Source organism: Cebus imitator, unplaced genomic scaffold (assembly GCF_001604975.1).
Source record: "Cebus imitator isolate Cc_AM_T3 unplaced genomic scaffold, Cebus_imitator-1.0 Scaffold64, whole genome shotgun sequence".
Classification (NCBI taxonomy): Eukaryota; Metazoa; Chordata; class Mammalia; order Primates; family Cebidae; genus Cebus; species Cebus imitator.
The window spans coordinates 2318980-2340371 of NW_016107379.1; the positions used below are offsets into that span (position 1 = coordinate 2318980).

At 39.3% G+C, this 21392-nt stretch overlaps 1 protein-coding gene across 1 annotated transcript; it reads right to left on the reverse strand.

The window, feature by feature from the left end:
• Positions 1–19454: 19454 nt before the first annotated feature.
• LOC108305541 (ADP/ATP translocase 2-like) lies at positions 19455–20600 on the reverse strand. Its single transcript, XM_017530211.2, has one exon. It carries the CDS (start codon positions 20580–20582, stop codon positions 19713–19715), a length of 870 nt encoding a protein of 289 aa, XP_017385700.1. The 5' UTR covers positions 20583–20600; the 3' UTR covers positions 19455–19712.
• Between the last annotated feature and the right edge of the window lie 792 nt (positions 20601–21392).

Genomic DNA, 21392 nt, shown 5'->3' on the forward strand with positions numbered 1-21392 from the left:
CAAGCATGGTTGTGAGTACTTACCTTCCCAGCTACTTAGGAGATTGTGGAGAGGGGATTAACTGAGCCCAGGAGGTTCAGGCTGTAGTGAGCAATGATTATGCCGCTGTACTCCAGTCTGGCCAACAGAGCATGATCCTGTCTCAAAAAATATGGGCAACATAGTGAAATTCAACCTCTACCAAAAAAGTTTAAAATTAGCAAAGCATGGTTGTAAGTACTTACATTCCCAGCTACTTAGGAGATTGTGGAGAGGGGATTAACTGAGCCCAGGAGGTTGAGGCTGTAGTGAGCAACGATTATGCCACTGCACTCCAGTCTGGCCAACAGAGCATGACCCTGTCTCAAAAAATATATATATTATTTCTTACAAAATTTTTAAATAAATAATAATTAAAATAAATTAGCATTGATTCAATGAAGAGAAAATACAATTACTGTATTGTTTTTCCCCTGTGAAGCATTTTTCCTGTCCTTTCAAGTTTTATTTAAGAATACCAAAAGTATCAAAATGAGCAAGAGGTTATAATTTATAATTATATGACCCATGCACAACATTAAAAGGCTTCCATGGTACCACTAGGACAGATTTGGAAGCCAGCCTTGCAGTGGTTGCAGTGCACTGAAAATCTGTATTTGAAAAGTTCTGATGGTTTCTAGAGTCAGAGTTTTCAAAAAAGAGACAGAGAAAATCCTTGCCCTATAGATAAATTAGTTTTTAAACGAATAAACCAGTAAAATACATGAAGTAGTCACGTTAATATTATCAACAATATTGACTGTACACATCAAATGTAGAAGTAAATTAGGAAAAAAGGTGACTTGATCAAAGCTTATTTCGAATTTTCAGTTTTCTTCATATTTGGTTAAGGTGTAAGTGGCTTGAGGAATAACAATAAGTTCTACAGCCTTTGGCTTCCAGGCTATTCTCAGGCCTTCTCCTTGAGTATGTATTGAAGAATAAAAAGACAAACTCGTGAAGGTCACCCTCTGGCAACATCACCCTATCTTCTTAAATAAATTTCACCAGTGACTACAGGTAATATTGAATGGCTTGGTCTTAATAAGAAATTCAAAGAATAGTCTTCTTTTGATTAATTACAAAGGAACAAGGGATTTTCTGCCATAGTGATATCCACCATGCAACATCTAGAAGTAGCCACATTCACCAAGACACAGAAGCCTGGAGAATAAGGGTCAAGGCTGCACCTGTTGCAATGTCTACTTGACTTCCTACTCCCATTTAGGGTGCTGGTCTATGAAATGGGTAGTGCTATGGGACTGATAGATAGGACTGGAATAATCCAGGAGGTACATGGATAGTCTTAACTAAGAATGTGACTATTAGGAGCCCAGTGGTAGGGCTTGGATACCTAAAAACCAAGTTGCTACTAGGCCAGAAGCCCTGGGAAGTGGTCAAGTCAACCATAATAATAATTATGTCTACCATATGACAGACTCTTTGCCAACATTATTAATACAACAACTCCACAATATCAAAATGATTGTACCCATCTTGCAAATAAGAAAACTGAAGGCCAGGAAATTAAGTCATTTACCAAGTACATGTAGTTAGTACAGTACAAAAAAAAGCATAATCCAAATAGAACAGTCTGACATCCAAATCCATGTACCAGACTTCCCCACAAACCCACTCACCTTAAGTGTAGAACTGCAAAAGTATCTTTATGTATCCTTGTAAACTTTTTTTTTTTTTTGAGACAGAGTCTCACTCTGTCGACCAGGCTGGAGTGCAGTGGTGAAATCTTGGCTCACTGCAACCTCTGCCTCCTGGGTTGGAGCAATTCTCCTGCCTCTGCCTCCCTAGTAGCTGGGATTACAGGTGTGTGCCACCACGCCTGGCTAATTTTTGTATTTTTAGTAGAGACTGGGTTTCGCCATGTTGGCCAGGCTGGTCTTGAACTCCTGATCTCAAGTGGATCATGTGATCCACCCACCTCAGCCTCCCAGAGTGCTGAGATTACAGGTGTGAGCCACCATGCCCAGCCCCTGTGAACTTCTTATACACTTGGATCTGTTTTATGTATACAATCTTTAGAAACAGAAACACAGAAATTGTCTAAGATGGTGGTCATATTTTACATAGTACATATCAAGACATCATCTGAGAAATTATTTTGTGTCACTTTCTGGATGTAATATCCAATATTTATGATATAATGCAGATTATAGAACAATGGAATTTTTTATGGTGTTCATAGAACAACAACAAAGAAATTTTAAATCATTCCAGAAAATAAAATATAGATAAATAAATAACTATGAGCCAGAGTCCCTACTTTTAAGACACTTTCACACAGAGGGGGCAAGGCATTAAAAAAAATTAAATTAAAAAAAATACTAAATAGGATGTAACTAAGCTAGCTTTCAACTGCACTTAAGAGTCAAATAAACAAAAGTGTTGGATTTCCAATTCTAGCAACTTGGATAACTTAAGTACTATGGCTAATACTACCATTGTAAACAATAGACAATACTGAATAAAATATTTTTAGTCTTTAAATGACAAGCTGAGTATTCCAATTAATAATAAATATTCAGAGGGAAACACTGGGTGGAAATGGTGCCCAGAGAGGAAGAACACAGAAGCTACCTTTCACCTTGAGGGATTCACTGAACTGTATGAAGTTGAGCCATAAGAGTTTCAAGGCCTCACAGGCTGATTTGGCTTGGCTTTGTGTCCCCACGCAAATCTCATATTGAATTGGAAGAAGGGCCTGATGGGAAGTGATTGAATCATGAGAGCAGATTTCCCCTTTGCTGTTCTCGTGATAGCAAGTGACTTCTCACAAGATCTGATGGTTTAAAAGTATGTGATATTTTCCCCCTCATCCTTTCTCTTTCCTGCCACCATGCGAAGAAGGTCCTTGCTTCCCCTTCGCCTTCCACCATGATTGTGAGTTTTCTGAGGCCTCCCAGCCATGCTTCCTGTAAGCCTGTGGAACTATGAGTCAAAACTCTTTTCTTCATAAATTACCCAGTTTCCCATAATTCTTTATAGCAGTGTGAGAATGGACTACCCCACAGGCCATAGAGGATAGAAATCAAAGCCATCCCAAAAGGTGAGGCACAAAGAAGATGGTCCCACACACAGCAGGAACTGCCTATCCCCAAAGAAACTACATCCTCAAAATTCATGTGAAATAGAAAACCAAAACAAGATCTCTAAAAGGGAAATTGCCCATTTCGATCCTGGTGTTGAATATCAAACCTGAGAATTTTTGTGTCTACCAGTTGGCCCTCATAGCAGCCCAAATTCCTACCTAAAAAGTTCAGCTTCACTCAGAATTTAAAATAGCCTCAGGCTGGTGATAGCTGCAGCTACCTGATACAAAGGCAAATTCTCCCTGAAGTAAGATACCTTCAGCCTAAACTAAAAGGAATGATCACAGATAAGTTCCAAAAAATATGAGTTCATTGTACAAACAAAAGAGACACTGAACACATATGGGAACAACATATGCTAGAGGCAGAAATAGCTGTTGGCAGAATCAGACCTGCAAGACTTCAGCTATTAGAATACTCTGATGCATCTTGCTATAAGTATAATACAGCCTAGTATAATATAACATAAAGAATAAATGAAGGCATTGAAAATATGAGTAAAGAGCAGCACACTATAAAAATATCCAAGTAGTTTGAAAAAAAAAGTATCATCGTTGACAAAAGAAGTAGTGAACTAGAAGATGAGTCTGAAAAAAATTATCTAGAATAAAAAACAGTCAAAAGATGGAAAATATGAAATAAAATTGAGTCATGGAAGAAAGAATGAAAGGGACTAAAAATAAACCTCTAATAGAAGGGTTTTTTTAAGGAAGAGGATAGAGAATAGAGGCAATAATTGAAGATATAATAGCTAAAAATTTTCCAGAACTGATAAAAAGATACCAATCCACAGACTCAAGAATTCCAATGAGTTTCAAACAAGATATATAAAACACAACTAAACAAATTATACTGAAACTACAGAACAGGAAAGAAAAAGAAATTTTTTTTAAAAAAACACCCTAACAAAAGGCAGATTATTTGCAAAGGAATGGCAATTGTAGTGTGAGCTCACTGCTCAACAGCAATAATGTAGACAAGAAGACCATGGATTGATAACCAAAGTGGCAAATGCATGCTTAAATCTAAACAAATGCACTATAAACACAAATCTATTGTGTTTATATTCTTATAAACACAATAATAAAAAAAAAAAGCTTGTGTGGTAAAGAAAACCAGCAGTGATATCATGTAAGTGAAAGGGACTGAAAGCAGTAAAATGCTCTAACATCCTTATGCTGTCTAAAGGAAGATAAAAATATTGACTAATTTTACACTTAGGTGACTTAAATATACATATTTGTGTTACAGGTTGAATTGTGTCCACCAAAAAGATATGTTCAAGTCCTAACTCCTGATACCCATGAATGTGACCTTATTTGGAAATAAGGTCTTTGCAGATGCTGAGATGAGGTCATACTGAGTTAGGGTGGGCCCTAATCCAGTGACTGATGTCTTTAAAAGAAGAGATACATTTGGATACATGGACAGGGAGAGAATGTCATTTGATGATGTAGGCAGAGATTGGAGTGATACATCTACAAGCCAAATCATTTTATTATGAGCCTAGCAAAACCTTGATTCTAAAACTTGTTGAGGGCAGAAGGGCAAAATAAATTACAACCCAATTATTTCCAAGGGACACAGATGCAAATATCATACAGAAAATACTGATGAACAATAGAACAATGCATAAAAAAGAAAATATGTCACAAATAAGTTGGTTTTACCCCAGGAATGAAAACTTAGTCTAACATTTTAAATCAGAAAATATAGTTTACTATATTTTACTATATAAACTTAGTCTAACATTTTAAATCAGAAAATATACCATTACCTCAACAGATGCAGAGAAAGTATTTGATAAATCTCATAGGAACAACTTTTAGCAAACTAGAAATTCTTACCCTAGCAGATAATATCTATAAAAATTTGACTCCAGCAATTCATTACTTGGTATATGCCCAAAGAAATGTAAATCATTCTGTTACAAAGATAATGCACGCATATGTTCATTGCAACGCTATTTATAATAGCAAAGGCATGAATCAACCCAAATGCCCATCAATGATAGACTGGATAAAGAAAATGTGGTACATATACACCATGGAATACTATGCAGCCGTAAAAAGGAATGAGATCATGTCCTTTGCAAGGACGTGGACGGAGGTGGAAGCCATTATCCTCAGCAAACTAATGCAGGAACAGAAAACCAAACACCACATTTTCTCACTTGTAAGTGAGAGCTGAACAATGAGAATACATGGACACAGGGAGGAGAACAACATACACTGGGGCCCGTTGGGAAGTGAAGTAAAGGAAGGGAAAGCATTAGGAAAAATAACTAATGCATGCTGGGCCTAATACCTAGGTGACAGGTTGATAGGTGCAGCAAACCACCATGGCACATGTTTACTTATGTAACAAACCTGCACATCCTGCACATGTGCCCCAGAACTTAAAAATAAAAATAAAGAATTTCTATAAAAACCTATAGCAAACTTTTCACTTAATGATAAAACACTGAAAGTGGCCAGGCATGGCAGTTCAGGCCTATAATTCTGGCCCTTTTGGGAGGCTGAGGTGGGCGGATCACTTGAGATCAAGAGTTTGAGACTAGCCTGGCCAACATGGTGAAACCTTGTCTCTACTAAAAATATAAAAATTAGCCAGGTGTGGTGGCATGTACCTGTAGTCCCAGCTACTCAGGAGGCTGAGACACGAGAATCACTTGAACCCAGGAGACAGAGGTTGCAGTGAGCCAAGATCACACCACTGCATTCCAGCCTGGGCAACAGAGCAAAATTCTGTCTCAAAAATAAAAAAAAAACACTGAAAGAATTCACTCTAAGGTTAGGAACAAGACAAGAGTGCCTGCACTTCCACTCTTACTCAGCATTGATTGGGTACCCTAACCAGTGTAGTAATGCAAGAAAAATAAATAAAGAATCAAAAGGAAGAAACAAGCAGTCATGTTTACAGATGATGTAATTGTCTATGTAAAAGATTAAATAATAACCTATAAGAGAATTAATAAGAGAGTTTAGCAAAGTTGAGCAAAACAAAATCAAGGTATAAAAATCTACTGCATTTCCATTCACTGTCAACAAAAAGGAAATATTTAATGAATACATACCATGTATAATAGCACCAAAACATATAAAGTCCCTAATAATAAACCTATTCGAAGATGAGCAATACTTTTCTGATAAAACTACAAAACTTCATTTTTTTAAAAAAGGCTGAATATCATATTGACAGATTAGAAAATTCAGTATCATAAAAATGTTAATTCTCATCACCCCAATCCATGGTTTGAATGTAATGCTAATCAAATTCTCAAAAGATGCTCTTTTTTAGATCTTGACAACATGATTCTATAAGGAACATATGGAAGAGCAAAGGGCTGAGAATAACCAAGAAAGCAATAAAAAGAACAAGTTGGAGGTGAAGGAGCTTATCTTACCAGATATCAAAAAATATTACAAGGCTTTAAGATACTGGTATTGGTGAAGGGACAGGCAGTTCTCACACATATGGAAACTCAATATGATGGAGCTGGTACAACAGATCAATGAATGGGACAGACACCAATAAATACTCCTAGGATATTTGGCTAACTGTATTTAAAAAATAATAATAAAAGCTGCACATGGTGATGTGCACCTGTAGTCACAGCTACTCAAGAGACTGCAGCAGTTCAAAGGCAGCCTGGGAAACGTAACAAGACCTTGCCTCAAATAATAATCATGGTAATAATAGTAAATTGGAGCTCTTTCCTCACACCAATTCCGGATGGCTTATAGATTTACCTGCGAAAAGCAAAACTATAAAACTATTAGAAGATAATGTATACTCAAAGTAAGGATTATTTAATAAGACACAAAAAGCAAAAGCCCTAAAAAAATAAAAAATTTGAGTAACTTAAATTAAGAAGTTCTATTCAACATAAGTCACAATAAAATGAGTCAAAAATTAAGTCTACACTGAAAGGTCAGTGTAGGTCATATAACTATTACAGAATTCACATCAGAAATAGGAACACTTTTACACTGTTGGTGGGAGTATAAATTAGTTTAACCATTTTGAAAGACAGTGAGGCGATTCCTCAAGGAACTAGAAATAGAAATACCATTTGACCCAGCAATCCCATTACTGAGTATATATCCAAAGGATTATAAATCATTCTCTTATAAAGACACACGCACACGTATGTTTACTGTGGCACTGTTCACAACAGCAAAGGCTTGAAAGCAACCCAAATGCCCATCAATGATAGACTGGATAAAGAAAATGTGGTACATATACACCATGGAATACTATGCAGCCATAAAAAAGGATGAGTTCGCATTCTTTGCAGGGACATGGATGAATCTGGAAACCATCATTCTCAGCAAACTAACACAAGAACAGAAAACCAGACACCACATGTTCTCACTCATAAGTGGGAGATGAACAGTGAGAACACATGGACACAAGGAGGGGAGCACCACACACCGGTGCCTGTCAGGGTGGGGGACTAGGGGAGGGAGAGCAAGGGGTGGGGGGATTGGGATGGGAAGGCCCAGGGTTAGGCTGGTTCCAGAGCTGGTTCTTCAGAGGCACAAAGACATCATCAAGGACCAAGATCCTCTCTACTCTTCTGTTCACTTTGCAATCCTCGATTTATCAACAGTCTTTCCTTCTGCTCACAATCTAACCACAGAGCCTCCAGACATTAAAAAAAAAACAACAACCCAGGAATATACCCAGCAAAGAAGGAGGGTCTCCATCCATGCATGTGTTAGTGAGACAACCCTTCTACAGGAGACTTCCCCTCGGTGCCATTGGCCAGGATTGGGGCACGCATCCATTCCTAAATGAATCCTGGGCAAAGAAGACTGGATCATGACTGGCTTAGACCATTGATTCTCTAAGTTTAGTCCTTGGGCCATCAGCATCAGCATTCCCTCAAAACTTGATAGAAATGCCCTACCCAAGACCTATGGAATCAGATATTCTGGGGGTGCAGATCAGCAGCCTGTGTTTTAATACATTCTCCAAGTATTAAAAGAATTTCATGCATGCTAGAGTTAGGCTTAGACTAATTCAAACTTAAGGTCTGAAACTAGAGAGATGATCACATTCCTGAGGACACAGGATGGAAAGTGAACACCTAATCAAAATGTGGGACTGTCACAGGAAAGAAAGACGTTTGCCATGGAGTCTCCCTGAAGAATCCTTCAGGGCATCAAAGAAGGGTTAGAGGCCTCAAGCAAAGTGAAATGTGACTTGGCTCAGTAGGATGAGAGAAGTTCCTAGGAATGGGAAGGAAGGGCATTTCAAAAAGTAGAAAGAAAATGAGAAAGAAAGTCGCTATAGTTCCTTTAGCCCAGAGCCACTTAGCTAATTGGGATTCATATGTTGCAGATACAGTAAAAATCCATTTCCCCAAATGTCAATCTAATAATATAAAAGCCCCCAACACCTTGTTTTTCAGTTACAAATATGCCTAAAGGGGAACCGTAATGTTAAAGTATCTCAGTGTGGACAAAGTGATTAACTCCCCTGTGGTTATTTTTCATATTTAGATTAACTTAGTAAGACTCTGTATTACCCACATCAGAATTTCTCTGTACACCTAAATTGTCATCACCATTTTCCTCAAATATGTTTAACAACAATATCTGGGATCATATTTTTGACTACTTTGAGGGTTTTCTATTGTGAATAAGAAATGAATATCAAAAGGTGGCAAATAAGTAAGTTAAAGACAAGTAACAGACCAGAGGGAATATTTGCAACATGTAGAATAGGAAAGAAGTTAATATTCATAATATATACAAAGATCCTACAAACAAAAAAGGAAAATAAACAAAATTCAATTAAAATGAGAAAGGATGTAAACAGGTCATCCATGTATTCATTCACTCAACTACTCATTTTTTAAAATTCCATATCATTCGCATCCTGGCTCCCCTCTTCCTAGCTGTGTGACCTGGGACAGTTTGTTTAATTTCTCTATGGCTCAGTTTTCTCACCAGCCATAAGTAGATAATAATAGCACCTACTTCATTGATACTTTTACAATATTCTAAGTATTAAAACAGTAAATAAATGCAAAGCACAAGAAGCCTCAGAAATGCTAGCTATCACGTTATTATCTTACATATAATAAGACAGGCAGTCTTCTAGGCACACAAATTCTCAACAGAAGAAAAGCATATGGTCAGAAAATAGCAAATGATGCTTACTATCAACAATATTCACAGGTTTGTGGTGATATAGCATTCTCATATTTCATCAGTGTAAACTCGGCACGAAGATTGTGGAACAAGTGGATAGCATCAACTTTAAATGCACATACAACTTGATGCCAGGATTTTATCCAGAGGACTTTACTTGTGGGTACTCACAAAAGCATGAAAATGTTTATCATGACATTTTTATAACAGAAAAGAAACTAGAAATATCCTAAATGTCCATATACGGGGACTGGTTAAAAGAAACACAGTACATTAAATTACGGGAAATCCATTAAAAAGAATAAGATAGATGTATACATACTATATGAAGACATCTTCAGGATATAATATTAAGTTTTTCAGATGAATACAATATGATTCTTTTGTGAACATCTTAAAGGATTTACACATGTATTGCATATGTATGAACATTTTCTTGGGAAAGAAAATGTCACTGTGGGAAAAAGAGCTAAAGATCGGGGATGGTGGGGAGTTATTTTCATTTTTCCTTTTTATACTACTGGAATTTTTCTATAGCTATTCTTTGTAATGTGGTGAGATTATGAGTCATCTTTTCTCTTCTTCGTTTTTTCAGGGTTTTTAAACCTAATACTTAAAAAAAGCACAGGTGCTTATTATCTCACAGGTTTTAAGGGTCAGAAATTCAAGAGCAGTTTATTAGGATGGCAAAATGCTTCTAGCTCAGGATCTTTCATGAGTCTGCAGTCTCAGCTGAAGGCTTGGTTGGGGACAAAAGACTTGATTGCAAGGTTACCCATGTGTCCATCAGCCAAAGGCCTCAGTTCTTCACTAAGTGGGCCTTTTCATAGGTCTGCTCACAATATGGCAGCTGGCTTCCCCAGAGCAAGTGATCCAAGAGAGAGAGAGCAAGAAAACAAGTAGGAAGCCACAGTGGCTTTTATGAAATGGCCTCTGAGTTTTATTCCATCGCTTCTGCTTTATTCTATTCATTAGAAGTGAATAGTATCCATGAATTTGTAGACATTTCAAAACCACAAATGACAGAAGAGGAATATTTATGAGGTAAATATAGAAAGAAAGAGAAGTAGGACTTGATGTATTGAAGTAGATTTGTGGAAAGAACACTAGTCTTGAATCAGAAGAAATGGGATTTATTTCATCACATACGGTAAGTACTTAATAAAAGTTTGGGGCCAGGTGCAGTGGCTCAAGCCTATAATCCCAGCACTTTGGGAGGCAGAGGCAGGTAGGTCACTTGAAGTTAGGAGTTCAAGACCAGCCTGGCCAACACGGTGAATCCCTGTGTCCACTAAAAGTATAAAAATTTGTTGGGCCTGGTGGTACATGCCTATAATCCAAGCTACTTGGAAGGCAGGCAGGAGAATCACTTGAACCCGGGAGACGGAGATTGCAGTGAGCCGAGATCATGTCACTGGACTTCAGCCTGGGTGACAGATTGAGACTCTGCCTCAAAAATAAATAAATAAGTGTTTAGTAAGTGTTCATTAAATAAATGAATATGGAAATTATGGCTTTTCTGAGACTGTTTTCAAGTCTTTGATTATGTGCATAAGCGCAGTTACCACATTACAAAGGCTCTCCAGAGGGTTGGGTGGGATAATGGATATTAGAGGTCTTTGTAAATTTAACACTTGTAGCCAAATTCTGCTTGGACACAAATGTGGCCTGGGAAAAAATGAAGAGGCTGTGGCACAGTGGAGTCCTTGCCCATGCCGAGTGTCTTTTCTGCCTGGGAGGGTCCCAGGACCTGGGGTGGCACTCTGATTCCAGCTCCATCTGAACTCTCAGCCCAGTCCACTCCTTGCCATGTCTTACTTCCAGTTGTTGCTAAAAACGCATTTTATTTTATGACAGCAGCAAACTCATTGGTCTTCCCTATCTTGATAAATAGCAACTCGATTTCTCCCATTACTCAGGCCAACACTTGGAGTCATTCCCAACACCGCTCTCTCTCTCACTCCTCACATCCAACTGATCAGTAAATCCTTCGAACTATATCCAGAATCCAGCTTCTCACCACTTCTATCACTACCACGCTATCCAAACAGTCCCCTACCCTACCCCCAACCAAACATGTCACCTGGTACACCAACATGATTTCTCTCTAAAGCAAAATCTCTTTTCAACAAGCCATTTGCTTGGCTCTAACATCCAAGTCTGGATACAATTTCTGACCCTGCCATCAGCATCATTTTGCAACATTTTCCACAGATTATATAGTCTAATATTTTATGATAAGTGTGATGTATGCCTGGTGGCACCACATTGCAGCTCTGTCGTGACTACCAGTCTGTATCATTTGTCTCCTGCATCACAAATAGGGTCTACCATGGCAGGTGACACCTGAAACTACTAAGCTGTATGTGACAGGAAGGGGAGATTCCGCCAAATACTGAGATTTATAAAGCAGAAAAAGTGAGTATACATGATCCTCTATGATATCACACCATGGAATTAACCTGTCCTGGAACTGCCAGACTTCTTGTATCAGATAATAAAACTCTTATTGCTTAAAACCACTTAGTTTTTCTGTTGCAGCCAAAAGCGTCCTTCATCCTTATCAATACATCAGCTATTGGTAAGTGTTCGTTAAATAAAGAGCTAAAACTAGAAAGGATGATGGCAATTTTTAAAAAATCAAATACAATCTGAAATGATTCAAGAAACATAGCAGAGAAATAGGATACATGATGCTACTGAAAATCTCAGATTAGATAGTCATTAATATTAAATCTAAAGTTCCTGACTCCAGCGGAAAATAAAAAGCATACCAACACTTTACGAGAGAAAAGCCTTTTCCTGACACTAATTCTATGCGAAATCTACCATGAGAAGATAAAGGATACAGAATAACATAATAGAGGTAATGTTTCTGTGGCAGAGATTGTTAATGCTCACCAAATATCCATGTGCTCCATATCCAAGACCCCATGAATCCCAGTGGGATCATGTCACTAATTCTTAATGGAATGTGAGCTAAAGTGATGTATCACTTGTGATTCAGGAAGGATGCACTTTCCCCACACCTTCTCTAACTCCTGTCCATACAGCTGGAAACAAAATGCTCTCAAGATGACAGTTCCCAAATAAAAGCAACTTGGATCCCTGAGTTGTCACTTGATGGAAAGCCAAGCAGGAGACCAACCCAATCTACATCAGATTGTGATATTAAAAAGAAATAAATCTTGTTGTGTTAAGCCACTGAGATTTTCAGGTTTATCTGTTCCACTGAATAGCTCAGCTTAGCCTGGCTACTATAGCATCCATCAATAACTTTACACTGTACCTAAGATTTTGGAATCAAGAATGCCATTTGGAAAAGACAGATGGTTGAGGTTTAATTCTTCTAAGTTGAACACATCCTTCCTTTTACATAACCATCCTCAGTTCCTCTCCCAAACACACGCAGAAATGCACACCATGATTTGGTATCTTTTCTTGAGTCCAGTAAGTATCTTATCTCTCTAAAAGCTGTCTTTCTCAGGAAACTCTTTTTCACATCCATTCTATTTCATCCTTTCAATGCAGCATTTAAGAAGCTGAAAACAGAGAAGGAAGACAAGGATAAGTTTAAAATACCAACTTTGTGATGGTAAGAAAAAGAACATCACTGAAAGGTTTTATACATATTGGGAGAGTCATCTTTTTTCAGCACTAAAAATCATATCAATTGTATCATTTCAAATGCTCTGGAATTCAATAATCCATTGCTATAGAAAGTGTGCCAGACCAAAAATATCCAAGATCTCCAAATGAGCACTTTCTCATTTGGAAAAATCTGGGCACCTACATCATCTCAAATGTATAAAATTAAACTGTAAAAGTGTAAAACACGGGGGGAGGAAGGCAAATACTTGTATTTTATCATTTCAGGTGCCAATCTGTAGAATTTTCTACCTCTGTCTTTCTGGGTGTAATGCATGGACTGATCCGAGTTTCCCTGAGCTGCTCCAGGACTCAATCTGGGGATGTTTCACTCTGAGTCATCCTTCCTATTAGGCTGCTTAGGGAGGGAATTACTGGGATTCCCAATGTAATCTGAGTGCCCTTTACTGCCACTTATACCAAAGATGCTGTATCCCAAATGATAACTAAGTTCCTGTGTGGACCCTGAATCTCTCCTCCTACCCTAAGTTTTTATCATTAAGCTCCTACTTTTGACTTTATAGGATTTATTCTTTGGCCGCTATTTCAAGCTATTGCTCCTAAGATTATTCTTACTAGTCCTGCCCTCCTCCAAAATACCCTGGTCCCTAAAGTTGGGGACTACAACCAAGCATGTTTAATAATACTGGGTATTTGTCATATATCAATAATAAATACATGATGTTTTATCTTTTAAGGTAGAGGTCACCAACCCCCAGGCCACAGACCAGTACCAGCCCGTGGCCTGTTAGGAACTGGGCTGCTCAGCAGGAGGTGAGTGGCAGGTTAGTGAGCAAAGCTTCATCTGTATTTATAGCTGCCCCCCATGGCTCCCATTACTGCCTGAGCTCCGCCTCCTGTCAGATCAGCGGCAGCACTGGATTCTCACAGAAGCACAAACCCTATTATGCACATGCGAGGGATCTAGGCTGCACACTCCTTATGAGAATCTAATACCTGATGATCTACTGCCTCCCATCAGCCCCAGATGGGACTGTCTAGTTACAGGAAACAAGCTCATGGCTCCTACTGATTTTACATTATGGTGAGTTGTATGATTACTTCATTGTATATTACAATGTAGTAATATAGAAATAAAGTGCACAATAAATGTAATGCACTTGAATCATCCTGAAACCATCTCCCTGCACCCCACCTCCATGGTCCATGGAAAAATTATCTTCCACAAAACCAGTCTCTGATGCCAAAAAGGTTAGAGACCACTGATTTAAGGAATTAAAGAAAAATGATTTCTAAAAGTTAATAAACATTTTTTAAAAGACTGAAGCCACAAAGTGCAAAGTCAGTTAGTTTCAAAAGATAGTCCAGACATAATGATCAGGCCATAAGCTAATTGGTTTTCCTACAGAAAACTTTAAGGTAGGTACCATTATATTAGCCCTACTCTGTAAAAGAGGAAACTGAAAACTAAAGAAGTTAGGTAACTTGTCCAGAGTTTCCAGGCTAGGAAGTGGCAGAGTCACTGCTGTCTGACACTATTTAATTAAGGAATCAAATATTCCAAGTTATAATGGTTTTCAATAAATTAATATATTGTCCAAAGGCAAGCCAGTGAAAATGCTAAATGGGTTGACAGAGCACAGTGTGTTCCTATACTACCTAGAGCCTCCCAGGCTTAGGGGTACAACAGCACCTGCTCGAGAGAGACACTTCAGTGTGTGTGTGTATGATGGTGGATGTGGGAAAGAAGGTCCAGCTAGGAAGGCGTTACCCATGTCAGTCCATAAATGGGCAGCTAGGATACAAAAGCAGAACCTAAAGATAATTTTTCCATCAGTAAATCAAGAAGGACAAATGTACACTTCAGAACTTTTGTTGTCAGCCAAAAGTTTAGGGAAGTTAATCTAAGAACTGAGGGTTTGCACAAAGGAATCCTACCTACATCATGCCTGGACTGCTACGCCTGGGTTGGGAGAAGAGGGTGAGAAGGGCTTTTTAAAGGCGTTTCTTCAGCTGCTTACCATTCTCAGTGCTGGACAGATCCAGCCTCCCTTCCCATATTCCCACACTCTCCCTCCAGAATCAGAGTTAAATCAATCTGATCTTTGGAAGGTTCTTTACTGTTTTAAATCTATGCTGTGGTGTCTTCAGAATAAGGAGGAGAGTTGAGATCCCAGTTCTTTGCACAGGTTTGAAAAGGGGGAAAGAGCTAAACTAAATACTCTATTTGGTCCGAGATAAACATACTCACACACTCATTTACTTAAGCAATATGTGATGTTATAAACTAGACTAAGCATCAATTCTCAAATCATGCATTGAATAAGAGCACCCTCATCAGGCCACAACTAATTTATTGAGTTATAGTAACTGTGCTAAACGATCATTTGGCTTCCAAAATGAGAAAGTGATGCAACAATACATGAAAATTGCAGAAGCATATGCCAACTGTCCCAAAATTGTCCCACAAAATCATCTTACCCAATTATCATTTAATAAAGGCAATTGCTAGACAGTGTTATGTGTATTCATAGGGAAAAGAACACTAAGGTCAAAATGTTTTTGTTGAAGCTCTACCACTAACTGTGTGTCCTTCACAAGTTGATGAACCTCTGTTAGCCTCTATTTACTCATCTCTAAAATGGGCATAACCTTATTAAGTCTGCCTCATGTATCAAATGTATCAAATAAGATACATTTCAAAGTCCTATGAAGTAAAATATAAAGCAATTAATAAAACAGTTATAAATTCAGGTATTATCAGTATTATTTTTACTGAATATGATATAGCATAAAGAATCACCTCATTTTGTTCACATCGCAAAAATAACACTTGACAAAAAAGACATTTGTTATTTCTGTATTATAGGTATCCACATTTTTTTTATTATACTTTAAGTTCTGGGGTATACAGGTGCAGAATGTGCTGGTCTGTTACTTAGGTATACACGTGCCATGGTGGTTTGCTGCACCCATCAACGCATCATCTACATTAGGTATTTCTCCTAATGCTATCTCTCCCCTAGCCCCTCAACCCCTGACAGGCCTTGGTATGTGATGTTCCCCTCCCTGTGTCCATGCGTTCTCATTGTTCAGCTCCCACTTAGGTATCCACATTTTTTAAAAAGTGAATGAAGTATTTAATTATAAAAAAAAAAAGCACTGGCTATACAGAGGATCTTATAAAAATGTGCATTTCAGACTCATGTCTTAAATGATCTACTTTTTAGCTCCTTGTCAAGGCTCTGAATCATTTAAATTGGAGGTCAGTATCAACAAAGATTCATTTAAGTACCACCATGAGGGCACTGTGCCAGGCTTTCAAGAAACACACTAATTTTGTATGTAGATCTTAGATCCTAGGAGACACCTCAAGAAGTCATCTACTGTACAGAGTAAGTTTCCCTTACAGCTCCTGTGTCAGAGAAAGATCTCAAAGGATAAAATCTGTTAATTATGGTGACCCCTAGAAAGTGTAGTTAAAGGTAAGACCATCATGTCTGTACTGTTCAAAAGTTTTAAATAATAAATACATGGCATTTTGTCATTTAGGGAATCAAACAAAAGTGTCTTGTAAAGCTAATAGACATATTTTAAAGAATGAAGCCAGAAAGTATAAAGTCAAAGGCTTAGGTTCCCAGAACACGTCTCTACTAAAAACACAAAAATTAGCTGGGAGTGGTGGTGCATGTGTGTCATTCCAGCTACTCAGGAGGCTGAGGAAGGAGAATCACTTCAACCTGGGAAGCAGAGGTTGCAGTGAGCCAAGATCACGCCACTACATTCCAGCCTGGGCAACAGAGCTAGACTCCATCTCGAAAAAAAAAAAAAAAAATGAAAAAAACTCTTCTTTAAAAGTTGCAAATTCTTATAGGTGAAGGGGAGGAAGGCAGCAAATCACATTGCCATGTGTGTACCTAGGCAACAATCTTGCATGTTCTTCACATGTACCCCAAAACCTAAAATGCAATTTTAAAAAAGTTGAAAATTCTTCATCATTCATTTTTTTCCTTTAACTCTGACTGAACCAGTTAGGGTTCAGTACAAGAAACAGAAACCACTCAAGGCATTTTAAGCAAAAAGAGATTTAATACAGAGAATTGGGTTTTTACAAAATCACCAGAGCGAGCACTAAGTAGGCTTCCAAAAGTCCATCATAAGTGAATCCACAGAAACAGAAAGCAGAGAAGTCGTTGCCTAGGGATAGGGGCAGAGGAAGGGAGATGGGGGTTATGAGTGTGATGGGGGAGATGAGGAGTGGCTGCTAAAGAGTATGTAGTTTTATTGGAACACAGGCCTGTTCATTCATTTACGCACTGTCTGTGACCACATTCACACTGCAATGGGAGAGCTGCGTAGTTACAACAGAGACTGTATGACTCTCAAAGCCTAAAGTAGATACTATTTTGTCCTTTAACAAAAAGTTTGGCAGCTGGGCATGATAGCTGGTGTCTGTAATCCCAGCACTTTGAGAGGCTGCGGCAGGCAGATCACCTGAGACCAGGAATTCAAGATCAGCCTGGCCAACATGGTGAAACCCTGTCTCTACTAAAAATACAAAAAAAAAAAAGAAATAGCTGGGAGTGGTGGTGGGCACCTGTAATCCCAGCTACTTGGGAGGCTGAGACAGAAGAATCGCTTGAACCCAGAAGGCGGAGGTTGCAGTGAGCCGAGATTGCACCATTGCTCTCCAGCCTGAGTGACAAAAGTGAGATTCTTCCTCAAAAAAAAAAAAAAAGATTGCCAACCCCAGCTTTTATTCAAAGATGCAGTGTTGAACCATCAGGAATAAATATGTAACCTTTCACCTTCTGTTCCTTGAAATAAAGTTAAATGGGCACCCAGGACACAGAATGAGATTCTGGGGAAAGCAGGTCCTCACCAAGCTGCTTCTCACTGAGAAGTGTAAAAATTCAGAAAGGTCCACCTTGTAGACTGGTATTCCTCAGCATGCTTCTTACTTTAAATATTCTAATCTATGATAAATAAACAATAGTTTTACTTTCAAATGGTAATATTTATATTACACCAGAAATCATATCCTTTGCAACTATTTCAACTTATGATGAAAAATTGTAGATGTCAACTTTAAAACGTATGTGGAATACATAGCTATTTTTGTGTGTTTGTTTTTTCAAAATGCTTGAAGAGGGCATGCAAGCAAAAATGTTGAAAGATCACTGGCCGAAAGAAGAAAATCCACCTTTTATTTTGGCAAGAGTTTCAGGTGGATATATAATCTCCCTCCACCCCAACTAGAATTGCCCTAACAATTAGCTATCTTTTTTTGTAATTTATTAAGGTACTTGGTGTCTTTGTTCATTTTCTGTTATCACCTTACAGAAGTTTGCAGAAGTAAAGCTCTACATACAAATTATTTGGGTATGGACACACAAGTGAAAAGGAAACTAACATCTACTGAGCATCTGTCACTTGCCAGACCCTCTACATAAATTCTCTTTTCAATTCCTCACAATTTTACTTTGAGGTACATGTTATTATTATGTTAATCTCATGTTAGAGCCTAAAAAAGATATTAAGTGATTTTAGGTAATATACTCAAAGCCATATAACTAGTAAACAACAGAACTAGTCTTGGAAACCCAAGACTGACACTAAAGCCCATGTACCTTCCGTTCTCTGCTCTGCCTAATTCAACTTTCTGATACCTCAGTTCTACATAGACATGAATCTGAGTCTGTGACAAGCAAGTACTCTGGAACTTATGATGGTGACACTTAGTCCCTAACAGTCCCTGATACTTAGCTCCCTTATAATTACTTCTTACATTTAGAGGAAAAAAAAATGTTTTTAGACAGTCTCTTGCTGTCACCCAGGCTGAAGTGCAGTGTCATGATCACAGTTCACTGCAGCCTTGACCTCACAGGCTTAAGAAATCGCCCCATCTCAGCCTCTGAGTTACTGGGATTACAGGTGCACACCATCACACCTGGCTAATTTTTGTGTTTTTAGTGGAGACAGGGTTTCATCATGTTGCCCAGGCTGGTCTCAAATTCCTGGGCTCAAGCAATTTGCCCACCTCAGGCTCCCAAAGGGCTGGATTACAAGTGTGAGCCACTGTGCCAAGTCTAAAAAAAAATTTTATAGAGACAGTCTTGCTACATTTCCCAAGCTGGTCTCAAACTTCAGGGCTCAAACAATCCTCCCATCTTGGCGTCCTAAAGTGCCGGGCTTACAGGCAGAGCCACTGCACATGGCAAGTTCCTCTACAATAATTGTTTGGAAAAATATTCAAACCACCCAACTACCAGTAGATCACCGGCACCAGCCACTCCAAACAAAACCAGTCTAAAGATGGAGACAGAGCCACCTGCATTTACCAGTTGACTATCAACCCTACCTAAAAGCATAGCATTTTCCAAAAAACTGAAAAGGATGAACTTGCCCAACCATCTCATTGTTTTCAGATAAGGAAGCTAAAGACTCAGAGATTAATGCCCTACCAAATGTCACACTATCAGTGGCTGACTAGGCCAAAATAGAATCTCCTGTATTTTATTTTATTTATTTATTTTTATTTTAGATATTTTTATTTCTCCAAATTTGTTATTTATCAGGAATGACTGAAATAAAAAATACAATTGAGTCCCATCATCATCATGGAAATGGCTTTAAGAGAAAACTGGTCAGATGAATATTATTGCTTCCCATTTTCAACCAGTAAATAGTTGCCACAGATAAACTGACAGCCAGGAATCTGCCCAGAATGCTCAAGATACATTATATGATACAACATGCCTGTTCACAGGGGGAAAATTCCCAGAAAATAGCTTATGGGTATTTCTTGATTTCATCATACAAGTACAAAAGCACCACCCATGCCTCTGTGAACATTGGACCATGCACCCTTGAAGAAAGCTTTGCCTCCTTCATCACGAGCGATCTTCCTCCAGCAGTCAAGTGTGCCTGTGTACATGATGTCAGTTCCTTTGCGCCCCGACTGCATCATCATGCGGTGGCGAACAGTGTCAAATGGATAGGAAGTCAACCCGGCAACAGCAGTGACAGTTTGTGCGATCATCCAGCTGATAACGATGTGAGTGTTCTTGGGATCCGCAAGCATTCCCTTTGCAGTGTCATAGATACCGAAGTAGGCAGCTCGGTAGATGATAATACCCTGCACAGACACGTTAAAGCCTTGGTACAGGCCCTTAATCCCATCAGATTTGTAGATCTTAACCAGGCAGTCGCCGAGGCCTCGGAATTCCCTTTCAGCTCCAGCTTTACCCACATCTGCTGCTAGACGGGTACGGGCAAAATCAAGAGGGTACACAAAACACAAGGATGTGGCCCCAGCAGCACCGCCTGATGCCAGATTCCCTGCAAAGTAGCGCCAAAACTGGGTCCTCTTGTCCACACCACCCAGGAAGATCTGCTTGTATTTATCTTTGAAGGCGAAGTTAAGAGCCTGGGTGGGGAAGTATCTGATGACATTGGCCAGGTTACCGCGCCAGAAGGACAGGACTCCCTGCTCCTTGGGAATACGGACCACGCAGTCTATAATGCCCTTGTATTGCTTATCTGCGGTGATCTGCTTGCTGGCATGTTGTACCTGCAGCAGCAGCTTGACCTGCTCCATAGGCGCTACCGCCGTCTTGGAGATGGCTGCGGCCACTCCACCTGCCAGGAAGTCCTTGGCGAAGGACACAGCGGCATCTTTCATGTTGAAAGGAAAGAGGAGGCANGCCGTGATCTGCTTGCTGGCATGCTGTACCTGCAGCAGCAGCATGACCCGCTCGATAGGCGCTACCGCCGTCTTGGAGATGGCTGCGGCCACTCCACCTGCCAGGAAGTCCTTGGCGAAGGACACAGCGGCATCTGTCATGTTGAAAGGAAGGAGGAGGCAGGCTGCTGCAGGACGGGACTGGGCCGGGAACCGGCTTTGACTCCGGGGCTGCGGGGCGAATCTCCTGTATTTTAATGATTTATTGATAAGTTGGTGAATTAGTGACACACTCTGCTTTCTTTCTTTTAGAACCTAAAGGAACTGCAGGTGGCTTCCTGAACACAATCTCCAGTGCGGGAGCATGGGCAATTGAAAGTTCAGAATAGATCCATGAATACCTGTTAAATGGTTCCAGTCCTGACATCTGTCCCACTTTTCTTCCCTTTGTACCTCATCATCCACTGTTTGCATTCCCCCAGTGGAGAACAGTCCATGTAAAACGATACTCAAATTACCTGGGGATCATCCTTGTTAAATTTCAATCTGATTCAGTAGGTGTGGGGTAAAAGCCAAGATTCTGCATGTTTTTAACAAGCTCTCAAGTGATGCTAATGTTGCTGACCACACTTTGTTTTTTGTTTTTTGTTTTGGGGGGTTTTTGAGACAGAGTCTTGCTCTGTTGCCCAGGCTGAAGTGCAACGGCATGATCACAGCTCACTGCAGCCTCGACCTCCTGGGCTCAGTCAATCCTCCTGCCTCAGCCTCTCAAGAAGCTGAGACTATAGATGTGCACCACCATATCTGGCT

Bases quoted from the DNA above. Each gene is read 5' to 3' on its own strand.
- LOC108305541 (XM_017530211.2), bottom strand. From the start codon at position 20,582: ATGAAAGATGCCGCTGTGTCCTTCGCCAAGGACTTCCTGGCAGGTGGA.